The sequence below is a fragment of the Podarcis cretensis genome, assembly GCF_951804945.1.
Source record: "Podarcis cretensis genome assembly, chromosome: Z".
Classification (NCBI taxonomy): Eukaryota; Metazoa; Chordata; class Lepidosauria; order Squamata; family Lacertidae; genus Podarcis; species Podarcis cretensis.
This window is the reverse complement of record NC_137184.1, coordinates 42,946,154-42,958,931: the sequence shown is the minus strand read 5'-3', so window position 1 is coordinate 42,958,931 and position 12,778 is coordinate 42,946,154. Positions and strand designations below refer to the sequence as shown.

The window sequence follows — 12,778 nt, the reverse complement described above, 5'->3', positions numbered from 1 at the left end:
CCAGTAAAGCGAGATGAGCGCCGCAACCCCAGAGTCGTTTGTGACTGGACTTAACTGTCAGGGGTCCTTTACCTTTACCTTTACCTTTACCTTACAATCCTAGGAGCTATAGACTCAAAAGTGCAAACCGCAAAATGAAGCCAGTGAAAATAGTGGAAGGGAAAGCCCCTGTTTACTTAGAGACTCCTTTCTCACCTCATTTTTCAATGCTCAGCAGTTGCAAGGAAAGTGAGGCGCATTACTGTTGATATCTGATCATCCCGGTTTTTTTCTGTCTGGTATCCATCAGCATCAAGCCGGTAAAAATTATGACTCCAGCAATTAGATAGACTCAGTATACATGAACAAATTAGAGGCATGGTTGTTAATCCAGGAAAACAGCCTTGAATCTTATAGCGATAATCCTGAGAGCCCCCAAATGGTAAGTACTAGTCAAAGATAAACCTGCAACATACTGCTTAGGGGCTTAACATCTAATAGGAGGCATTAATATCATTATTGTCAGTCTTTCAGCTGCAGTAATGAAATGCGAGTTCACTACTCTTGAGAAAGTCTTATGCAACTGTGGTTGTTGTTCTTGTTGTTTTGTATATGCAACAAGTAGGCTGAGGCAGCAGGTGGAATCAAATTTGCACCTGCATTGCAAGGTAGATGGGAAATCCTTCCCTGTGTCAAGTTGCAATGCAGATAACAATTTCACTGGGTTGTAGCAACCAATGAAGCCATTGTCAAGTGGAACTTCCCTGCATTTGCTCCAAGAGAGTTAGATGCACCCCTAGAGCAGATTTGTAGGACAGCACATGAGAGGAGAGGGAGAAAAAGTTCCATTGCATGAGCAGAAGTTGTTCTGCCCATGCAATGACACACTTGGATACCGTCCATTGACTATTTTGCATCTGGATGCAGAGCCACATCCATAATTCTATAGATAGACCACCTGCTGGCCTCCATTTGTTTTTTACACTGCAACCCTATGCACCATTACTAAGGCACACTGGAATCAATTGGACTTACTTCTGAGTAAACATTTGCCGGTCTCTGCTGTCAATCGGGTTGCTTAAGAAGCTCCACTGATATATACCAGAGTGGATGCTGTGCCATAGTGCAAAGGTTTATTCCCGAATCATCCTCCTTCCCACCCTAGAAATCCTCTATATGCTGCGATTTTGGTTCACATTTTATGTGGGAGAAAAATGAAAACCAAAGCTTAGTGTGTGCCCTGTATGTTTGATGACATAGTATTATGTATTAGCGCAAAAGTAATATTGAATGAAGGGACGCAGGTGGCGCTGTGGGTTAAAGCCACAGCGCCAAGGACTTGCCGATCGAAAGGTCGGCGGTTCGAATCCCTGCGGCGGGGTGCGCTCCCGCTGCTCGGTCCCAGCGCCTGCCAACCTAGCAGTTCGAAAGCACCTCCGGGTGCAAGTAGATAAATAGGGACCGCTTACCAGCGGGAAGGTAAACAGCGTTTCCGTGTGCGGCTCTGGCTCGCCAGAGCAGCGATGTCACGCTGGCCACGTGACCCGGAAGTGTCTCCGGACAGCGCTGGCCCCTGGCCTCTTAAGTGAGATGGGCGCACAACCCCAGAGTCTGTCAAGACTGGCCCGTACGGGCAGGTGTACCTTTACCTTTACCTTAATATTGAATGACTGAACCCAGTTACATTCCCAGAAGTGTTAAGATTTCATCCACCACCAGGCTCTTTAGATTACACACAGAGAGACACAAGTATCAGCTATATTAGCACAGAAGTATGTATTTTTGAACAGAGAGCAGTCACTCTGTCTAGGTATTTATATCAAAGGAACTAAGCTAGAACAGTACTTGCCCTCCTTCCTTGTTGCCATTTGCTTGGTTTTCACCCATTCTCCTCTGTTATGCTTGGGTGGTCATATTCTGAAATTTCCCTGGGACCAGTCACGTTTCTCATCACATCTGAGAGATGCTGTGCTTTGCATGGCAATTAGACCCTCTCTTTGTTTCATCTCCTCCTAAGCTGTTTGCTGTGGCTTCCTGCAGTATATTCAGTACCAGAGGCTATTGCTTGCAATGTGCTGGTTAAAATGGGTGCTTTCCTCCAGGATTAAACAATTCAGCTATTACTTAGGAAAACAGATGGGAAGAAAACTGCATCAGCAGCATTATTCTGTTTACCCACACTCTTTTCCTGAGGAATGTCGTTTGCTGACATAATTTGTTGGCCACATTGAAGTGAGCATGGGAATCAATTCAGACATTGAAGGGTCAATTATTTATATTGGGAGTAACAGATTCCTCTTCATATATTCTACATTCTGGTGGGTTTCCTCCTGATTGGTATGCGTTAACCCAGGGGTGGACTTTGGTAAGACCAAAATTTGGTTCCCCCAAAGGGATCTTCTCAATTATGGATTTCAATTTTGTGCCCCCTTGGCTCAGCGCCCTTTGTGGGGGAACCGCCTGCACTGTCCTAAATCTGATGCTGATTTACCTGGTTAGGAAAAATGTGAAAGCATTATGCACATGGAAAATTAGGGTTTGGCTGTAACAGAGACACTGTAAAACAAAGAGTTTGCCCCATGCATATGCACTCCCCCTTGGAACATTTTCCCTCTTATTACTTATTACTGAGGGGGGCACAAGGGGGTGAGAACATTGATTCCCCCCCCCCAGTCTGAAGGTAAGAAGCATTGGCTTCTCTTTGCTTTGTGGCATCATTACCTAATCAAATCAAACTGACAATGTGGCATTGTCAGAATGCCTATTTAGATTGATGGCATTGTTTCCTGCCCTCACTCTAGTGTGGCTTCATGATAGCCTCACATTGCCTAATCTGATTGGCTTTGTAATGAGATGGTCCCTTCACGTTGTTGGCATCCTAAGACTGGGATTACATTAGGAAGCAACCCTAAAAAATAATAATAAAAAGGAATTTGTCAAACCATCAGATCCTGGTTGGCAAGCAGCTGAGAACAGGCTGTGAACAGATGAAGCTAAATGAGGGGGAATAAAAACCAATGACAAACCTAGACAGCATCTTAAAAAGCAGAGACATCACCTTGCCAACAAAGGTCCATATAGTTAAAGCTATGGTTTTCCCAGTAGTGATGTATGGAAGTGAGAGCTGGACCATAAAGAAGGCTGATCACCAAAGAATTGATGCTTTTGAATTATGGTGCTGGGAGAGTCCCATGGACTGCAAGAAGATCAAACCTATCTATTCTTAAGGAGATCAGCCCTGAGTGCTCACTGGAAGGTCCATGGGGTCACAAAGAGTCGGACACAACTAAACGACTAAACAACAACAACACCCCCTTGTTTGCTTCGAACATTTTTGGTGGGTTAAACTTTGGTGTAAGCCCACTTTTTAATAGAAGTACTTTGACAAAGAAGTACTTTGACAATAGACTGATTTGGCAAGCATTAAGAGTGACTTATCAGACCACAAACTCATCTGCACTGGATTGGTTTTTCTGCCACGATGTCCAGCAAGGATGCAAATTTAACTAACCATTGACTGGCCCACTGTTTGATCATCTGATCGGAGCAAAGAGAAGTACCCTGATAGCTTTCCAGTGGCTTATCACATAGTAGTTGCCAAATAGGGCTTCTTCATGGTGTTGCTCCATGTCACTTTGATAAGGGATGGAAGGGTAGCCCATGTGAGGACTGACTCACAAATGCTGGTGTGGGTGCGGCTGTGAATAAAGTAATACTGTGTGACATGACCACCTGTCAGTCATCTGGCATCCCTATGACATCAGGGTGATGCATTTGATGCTACCGCCAATCAGCTGATTGGAGCTGACCACAAGTTTCACATTCTCAACTTCATTGCTGAGTTCCCCATCTGCAGTTGGTGGCAATCAAAGTTTTGGATTACTCTTTTATGGAGATAGGTGAAAGGAGACCTGCTTTTTGGTGCTCATGCCAACTCTCCAGAACCACCTTTCAAAGGAGGTCTGCCTTGTTATTATGTTCATAAAATATTGGATTTAGCTTCTCCTTGTTACTATAATTATAGTTGTCGATACTATAATTATAGTTGTTGTTACTATCATTGTTACTACAACAGGTGTTACTAATAGGTGGAAACTTCAAGGAAGCAGATTTTGGCTAAACATTAAGGAGAAGAGTTCTAAAATTTAAAGGATTCTTACAGTGGAATGGTCTTCCTTCGATGGTGGTGAGCCAAGGTTGGACAGCCATCTGTAGTTGCAAGATTCCTAGATTGAAATCATGTGGTCTAACCCCCTGCTCAGAGTTCCCTTCTAAATATTGCACCAGTTGCAATTAGTGGATGTGTTTTTAATTGTGTGGCCAAATCCACACCATACATTTAAAGCACTGTGATATTATTTTAAACAGTCATGACTTGTGCAAAGAAACTTGGCAACTGTAATTTGTAACAGGTGCAGAGAGTTGTTAGGAGACCCTTACTTCTCGCCACAGAGCAGCAGTTCCAAAGTTCATTGGGGAGGCGGATTGATTGCCGAATGACACTGGTCCTCTCTCTCTCTCTCTCTCTCTCTCTCTCTCTCTCTGTGTGTGTGTGTGTGTGTGTGTATGTGTTTGTATGCGTGTGAGAGAGCGAGAGAGAGTGCTTTGAATGATTTTGTGCAGAATGTTTGCAAACTTTTTTTTTTAATTGCCAAATGAATGTTAGAAGATATCTTGTCTCCTCAAGCATTTATGGGAGTCAGCTGCACAAGACTGTGTGTTATCTTGCCATGATGCATGGAATTAAGTCTTGGAGCCTCATCAGTTGTGAAGGAATAATTTATGCCACCATTTCTCCTTGTCAGGTGTTCAGAACATGACAGATATTTTCCCGCTTTCGGCCTATTAAAGATTAGCTCATTCTCTTCTACCTTTTCATATTCTTTGTAATATAAGAAATATGTTTCATTCTTATCAGCCTTCTGCTGATTTCATTTTAAGAAGTTTACCAATAATACCCAAAGATGAATTTATTTACCCTGGAGACAAAGCATCCAAGCTGCACAGTTTAGACGTTCAAAGAAAGAGAAAAATCAAGCCTTTATGCCATAGAAAGGTAAAAAGAAAAAAAAAGAGCTTCAAACACTCTGTTCACTCTGTCCCCAACCCGGTGCCCTCCAGATGTTTTGGAAAACAAACTTCCATCTTCCCTGAATAAATGGCAATGCTGCTTAGTGCTGATGAAGAGAATTAGGCTGGAGACCCACAGAGTGTGGGTAGCTGCCCCTAACATCATCTTCCGGCTGGGGAGGGCGGGGTACAAATAAATTATTATTATTATTATTATTATTATTATTATTATTATTATTATTCTAGGGATAGGGGAGAAAATTGCTCCATTTCTCATTTAAAGCCGAATCCAGATCACTCACACATTCTCAAACACTGAGCATACCAAACCACAGCCATCCTTCCAGTATTCACACTCCCCCACATTTTGCAATCTAGCCAAGCAATATGTATGACAACACATCTGCTAAGGTAAAGTATGAGTAAACTGCATACATTTGTGAAAAGAGCATTGGTGAAAAGAACACACGCCCAACCAAGCCTGTAGATTTTTCAACAACTTTTGATGGTGTAGCAGCATGTTGAAAACAGCAACTCAACTGGTTGGCTACCTGTTTACCTAGGCCATTTCCAACTCTTGAATGCTGCCCCATGTGGTGAACCCGGGTATAACCTTCCAGGTCTAGTTTGGCTTCTCCAATCCAATCCAGGCTGGGCATTGTTTTTTTCCTGGGCAGGGATGTGTATATAAAGACTTCCTTTTCCAGCTGAGCCTTTCTTGAACAGCAGGATCTTCATGAGCTGTGGTGACTTCCTGTATCCTCTCATGGTCATTGATCCTGCTTCCTGGTTTGCCATTGCTCTTGCCTTACCCATCAGTTCTGACCACTGTCCTGTCTCATGGTTCCTGTCTCTTGTCCCACTTCATACATGGGAAGGGCTCAGTGGCTGACTGCCAGCTTTGCATGCAGAAGGTCCCGGGTTCAAATTCCAACATGTCCGCTGTGTGAAACCCAGCCAGTGTAGCCCATACCAAGCTAGGCAGTCAGAGTTGGCATAAGGCCAACTTCCTATTTTCCCTTTCCTGCAACCCAGCCTTGCCATGTACTGAGAGGCTCTACCCCCTCCCCCAAAAGGGCTAACTCATCTTTTGTAGCATACAGTTGGGGATATCAGAGGTCTGATTAAAACAGAAAATTGGGGCAGAAATTGATGGTGTTTGCTTATTTGTCCCATGTTCATAACAGAAATCAACCCAGTGAATACAGTCAGTACTGAAATGAGTGGGGTACAATAAAACAATAGCAATGTAATGAATGCAATTTACATAATTAATTTCATAAGTCGCATAATTTTGTCTCAGTGGACAGAGAGACAAATGGTGCTATTTTGGGCAGAAGGTAAACTGCAGTGGAATGGAAACATTGCTGTATGTGGCAAACAAATGAAGGGGTGGAATACAAAGCTTTCTTACATCCGAACCTACAGTAAACAAGCACTGTTCTGCATGAGCACACAGACTGGCATCTTAAAATGTTTTGTGAGGCTCTTTGCAAGTTTAGCAAAGAATGCATTGGCCCATTTACATCTGGAGCTCAAACAGCTTCCAGTTCTGTGGTTTCCCTACAAACTTTGCTTTATTTTGTTTACAGTATCAGTCAAAAAGAATGGAAATAGGAAAGTCTGCCAAGGCTGCTATTGGGAATTCCCAGCTGCCTAATATATCAGTGTCTTCTTCTTGTCTGTTCTTGATGGGGTCCAGCAGCAGGTCAGCATCCTAAGGTAAAAGAAAGGCTTCTCAAAGTGAGCAGCAGTTGGGGAAAGAAAATTAATAGGAGCCAGCATCTGCTGATCTCTCCAACAATGAGGAATTTTCACGGCCAACATTTATAGAGAGGCATGAGATGCAGTCTCTGCAAGGAACCAGATTTCAACTTTCTGCCCTGAGATGCCAAAAATATTTCAACAGGAAATGCTAAAGGAAGTTGAACTTTGAATTATAATTTCAATGACTGTCTAGCAGAATGGATTAACGCTTTGGCACGGCACCTTTTGAGGCTATGGGTTGACTCTGGCAGGATAAAAACCTGTCTGTTTTGACAGATGAAAAAGGTCACAAGTGAAGCAATGTCAGGTGTTAGCCCAATCTTTAAAAAGGGGAGGGGGATCTGGATTAGGTGATAGATGTAAAAAAGAAGAGTGAAAGAAAAACCTTCCCCCCCCCCAGATATATTAGTTGAGACATCTACTGGAATCTCTTCTAAGAACATTGAGATGCTTATTTTTTATTTTTAAAGAGATGCTAGGGATCAAATGAAACCCATATTCCCCCCTCCCCCGGTCTTATTTACATTTGTGCATTGATTAAAGAGAGTTTAAGGGGGATGAGCAACATATAAGATGAGCTTTCAGATATGCCTGGTTGCATCCCCCTCTTGAAGATTGCATCTTCAATATAACGGTTGTGATCCTGGCAGTGATGTAGATCTAAATGTTTGGAATGTCTACAACTGAAATGACATTATGGTTGCATATGCAGTCTCCTTGGTTCTTGCCTCTAAGAGAGCTGTTTCTAGCAAACAAGAGCCCTGATTCTAAAGGTATTTGAAGGACCAGTTTACACAGCTGAGAGGCAGTTTTCTTCACCTGCAGTGAAGCGCGGGGGGGGGGGTGGCATTTCTTCCAATTTTTTAATTTCCCATGGAATATTTTCCATTTCATAAGTTCATTAGTAACAAAGAATGTATGCCAAATAAAATATAATGGATGCCAAATACAATATAAGGCAAGCTTGGTAGTTTCAAAGTGTTTAGTTTTGTTTACTAAAATAGAAGTAAAATAAACATTCTAAAATTAGGCCACTCCCTAGGGCATCTAAAAATTTTCAGTGCAAACTGAAAGTTTTTCAGTACAACTGAGTCTCATTTGCAAATTACCACTTCTTGAGGAAACAACTATCTCAATACAAATGTTTCTGAAGAACCCACATTACTGGCAGTGAGGGTAGCATGTTTGCAACCCCCCTCCCCCCCCCATGCCAGGAGGTAAACTGGGCAATTGCCCAGGGTCCCATACCTTTGCATTTTTCTGTCACATTGGTTATCTAATTTAATCCCCTTTAACACAGATTTAAAGCAGCCTTCAACTGCTCAGAGACATCTGCATAGGAATTGGTTTGCATTTTGCAGTCTATTTTTCAAAGTTTCCCAGCAAAAAACAGAGGGGGAGGGATGTTGCCAGCTGAAACCTCTTTTGATATAAATGGGGATTTCCACTTAAAAACCAATCTGTCTCTGGACAGCCCAATAGCTGGAAGGCTTTCCAATAGAGTTGCAAAGAGCTTTTTTACAATCTTAGATTTGTCACAGTCGTGTGTCTGGTGAACTCACCTCATCTGTGCCAAAAAAGAACTACTTGGCACTCTGTCCTCAGTGGATTTTGGAAGGGACCGCTGATCTTCTTTGACTGGCCCAGCAGCAATTAGGCACACAGGCAAAGAGATTCAGTGAATTCCTTAGTTTCCTTTTTTTGAAATATTTGCATTGGTAAACATTGACATTCCACAAGTAAAACAAATATGATTCATCCCTACCCTAATGCAAAGTGGTGCTTGCTTCCAAATGTCACACAGATTTAGAAAAGGAAAAATGAGCCCACCCCCAATAATATAAGAAAGCAAGAAGATGCTTTCTTCTGGAAATGCTTTGCTGGAGCAAAGCAAAAGTCGGGCTAGTTCAGCATTATTTTCCCACAAAAGCAACCAGTTGCCTATGGGAAGCTCACAAGCAGGCCCTGAATGCAATCAGACTCTCTTGCTCATAATCTCCTACATACTGCCTCTGCTGCAGGAGGAAATATATAGACACCTTGACTAGTAGCCATCGATAGCCTTCTTCTCCTATATTCACACAGCATTGTTTCTGTTCCACTGCGGTTCATCTTCCACCAAAAAGTACATTATTCAACCCATCGGCAAAACTTATGTAGTTATGTTCCACGTCCATTGCCATCATTCCACCTATTCATTCCAATGCAAAGGAAATACAATGCATATAGGAGAGAAGCGTAATCTAACTACTTACCGTTTGTGGACTGAAAGCAACAACAGCAGCAGTGAGTACCAATCATAAATGCTGGATTAATTTCCATTCAGGACATTTCCATTCAGGACTAAGTAGATATTTGCAATTTCTGTTTGTTTATGTTTTTCATGCAGTTCTCCAACATCCCTATCTGTATCACAAAGTGGCTGCTTCAGATTACTTGATGTAATGGATGGGTGGTATCATTTAATTCAGGGTGGTGAATATTTGTTTGGTTTTTTGACCAGAGGTTCTCATTTCCCCTTGGCTGTGATCCTCCAGCAGCCACACCTTCAACAGCAATCTTGTGGTGGGTGTGACCACACCACGGTACAAACACAATCTTACATGCCCACACCACAGGGCACACATCTACAGGACAAGAAGAGAAAGAGAGAGAATAACCCCCATGCAGATCAACTGAGGAGGCAGCTACTACCCACTTCCGGCTCATCAGTGTGAGGTACTAGTCTGCAGTACTAGGCTAGGCAAAGAGGTTCAAGCCTCTCTTCTCACTCCAGCAGTCTGATGGAGATTCAAATTGCCCACTCCATGGTCATGAGATGAGTGAAGAGGGGGTTATTTCATGATTCAGATTTCCATTGCAGCAGTAGACTGAGCAGAGAGTTTTAAACCTCTCTGCCAAGCCCAGCACTGTGTCTAGTTTAAAGGCAATTATACTCAGCACTGGCAAAATAAGTGGTCAAAGGGAACCGCTAGGGGTTCACCACTCCTGATTTAATTGATTACCTTAGTGAGATTAATTAAAAACTCATTTGATTGACTAGAAAGGTGCCTAGATTAAGTGGGCACCAGAATTTAAAATACAAAGACACAAAATCATTGTGTCTAATCAATATAAACAATAAACTGCAGGTGGCAAGCACCATCTTAAAGAGGTGTTCCTCTTTAGCTCCCCAGCAGGATGGAATTATTCTTTTCAAAAGCATGAAAGAATGCTTTTTATTTCACAGCCATTATTTTCACTCATACCCAAATTGCTGCAAATTTAATTGATTAGCCAACTAAAACTCAAATCAACATTTCTATAATCAGGTGAAAGCCCTCTTATTTCATTCACAGAGAGCATTGCCACTATAAAATCACCCAAACCAATGTAAGAAGACATGTAGCAATAATCTGCCACAAAGTGCTCAATGCTGATTTTATTTTCCATATATAAAATCCTCATCAAAATAAAGAATAAATAGCACTGCTATTACAGTGAGGCGACTGTCTTTACATAGCAAGTGGAAACCATAGCTCTGTTTCTTCTTCCAGATTTTGCCTTGCAACCACAAAAGGGAAAAAGGAGATCTGACACAGAGTGTGTTGGACGGATCTCATTTGTAGAATATTTACCTTTGCATGCAGAAGGTCCCAGTCTCAAACCCTGGTTTCTCAAGACAGGATTAGTATAGACTATTTCCTGAAACCCTGGAAAGTCATTTCACAAAATGAGGTCCTCCAGGGCTCTCTATATCTGACCCTCAAGACTCTCCAAATCCATACTTCTCACCATCCCTGCTCTGTGCCCTTCCAGAGTGCTTTGCCCAGAATGTATCCTTGAACCTTGATATGTCCAATACTTGACTGGTTGGAACATGGAGAAAGTTGTGAGTGCCCTCCATAGCTGCAAGCTGCTTCCCAGCCTAGCTGCTTTGGGGTGACATCAGCTCATGGCTGGGGGTGGATTTCAGCCCTGCTGGGTGCTGCTTTGCCAGTCCAATTTTACAGGTGGGGGAGACCAACCACCCACCAGTTGCCTAACATCACCATAACACCAGATGATTAGCAGGTGGGTGGCCCCACCCAGCTTTCAAAAGCTAGCCCATAGTGTGGGGGTGAGAGATACAGATCTGGCCTGCCAGGCCAAAAAGGTTGACCACCTTTGTCATACACTAATATTGCAATGACAGATTTTATGCTTCTGCATTTTCAGAGCGTGGGAAGTGGTAGGAAACGAATAGAGGCTAAGCACTCAATTGCTGGCTGTTGTTTAAAGAGAGAGCCAAGTGGTAATTTTGCAAGGATCACATCTCAAATATTTGGCTATTTCACAGGTCGTAAAATGATTACTCTGAAACTCTTTGCTTATCAGGGTGACATTGTATGTTGCGTGACCCTCCAAAAATTGGAGGTTATCTTACCATTCATTTGAAATGCAAACTGAATAGAAAATCTATAGCTTATTGCCCTGTGTTTTAAAGTGAAACCAGGCACTCTACTGACCTCCTATTTACATTTCCTTGAGAACAGGGCAGGGGGAACAGCAACCATAAAAGCTATCAAGAAGCATTTCACAGCAAGCAAATTAATTGGTTTTTACTGTATTTGAATAGAGCTATTGTCAAATAAAACATGCCATGACAGTTAATAGTGTCATTTAGAGGCATAAAATTATTGGCTTATTTGTTATTGGATAAAAACAAAGGCAAACACTTTGTATTAGGAAGTTTTAATGTGTTTAAAATCCTCATTAGGGATTTATGGACATTCTTGCTTAGCAGAGTGCCTTATTAATTTGAGGCTAAACAGTTACAATTCTGTGTTACAATTCCAGTATTTCAGTATGTGGGGGTGGCGGTGGGGTTTGTATGCGTTTTTTGTGTGTGTGTTTCCAACTTTCCTGTTTTCTTTAATTAGACCTTGCAATAGAACCTGGGTTGCACACTGCTGGAAATGTAGAATTTAATTAATGCAATTTATAAATTGAATGGAAGTGAGTTATTTTAGGATCTCCTTCTCCCTTTACATTTTAGGGAGCAGTTAAGAAGTGTGATGTGTGAGCACATACAGATCTAAGAGTTTTTCGAATCTCAGGGAAGGCTAGAGACCTCAATAGTGAATACATTTAGCAGTGTCTCTTTGCATCAATAGATCAAAGTGGTTTAATTAGAAATGTAACTAAAGAGGAGGTAGTAAAAATCCTGTTGAAATCCAGACTTCTTTAGCTTTTTAAGTTATGCATTGTAGCAAAGAAGGACTTCTTCAGCTATTTTACAGCCTCAACCAGGGGCAATTAATATAATCTCACCACCATTGCCATCCAAAAGCAATTATAATAATGCAACACTTCTCTTGCACTGCTACAATTTACAAAGTTGACTTGGAAGTAGAAAATTAAGTTTGTTACGTTACTAAAGTCTATTCTTTTATCCATTTTTGTGGATATTTTTTACTTCAAATATTTCAACCAGATTGTTGACGAGAGCTGGTTATAGGGAATATACAACTCCCTTGTTGCAACAGCTCCATTGGCACAATACAAAGTTTGTTTGCTTTCACATTGACTGCCTGCTGAATTTTAAATGGTTGTAACCTGTCCAGGAACCTATGGGTGAGTGGAGGGTAATACATTTAATAATAGTAATAACAAGAATAATTCATTTCTCCCCTTCTAGGTCAACCTTCTCAGTGAGTCCAATTGTGTGGATGACATATTGCGGGTAAGTTGAAATGTTTCCATCTGTTATCACTTGAAAACCTGTGGAGCGGGGGGGGGGGCAGCTGATACTGTTGCGAACTTAGATCTGGTGCAAATCTCTGTTCATGCATGAAGGTTACTGAGTGATTTTGAGCCCAATCCATCTCCCTCAGACTAATCTAATGGGTTGGAAGGGAAGTAAAAATAAACAAATACATCAAACTGAAGTCACTGCTAGTCCTACTCAGGGTAGACCAATTCAAATTATTTTGCATGACTA

The 12,778-nt window shown here is 41.8% G+C and overlaps 1 protein-coding gene across 7 annotated transcripts in view; it reads left to right on the top strand.

Annotated features, from left to right (window-relative positions):
- The window catches only part of AFF2 (ALF transcription elongation factor 2), a 392,417-nt gene that overhangs the window by 215,489 nt on the left and 164,150 nt on the right, over nt 1-12,778 (top strand). For all 7 annotated transcript variants that reach the window (XM_079962632.1, XM_079962631.1, XM_079962630.1 and 4 more), the window contains exon 4: nt 12,476-12,520. In XM_079962632.1, the coding sequence (XP_079818758.1) occupies nt 12,476-12,520 (45 nt within the window). The remainder of the gene's footprint in view (nt 1-12,475; nt 12,521-12,778) is intronic.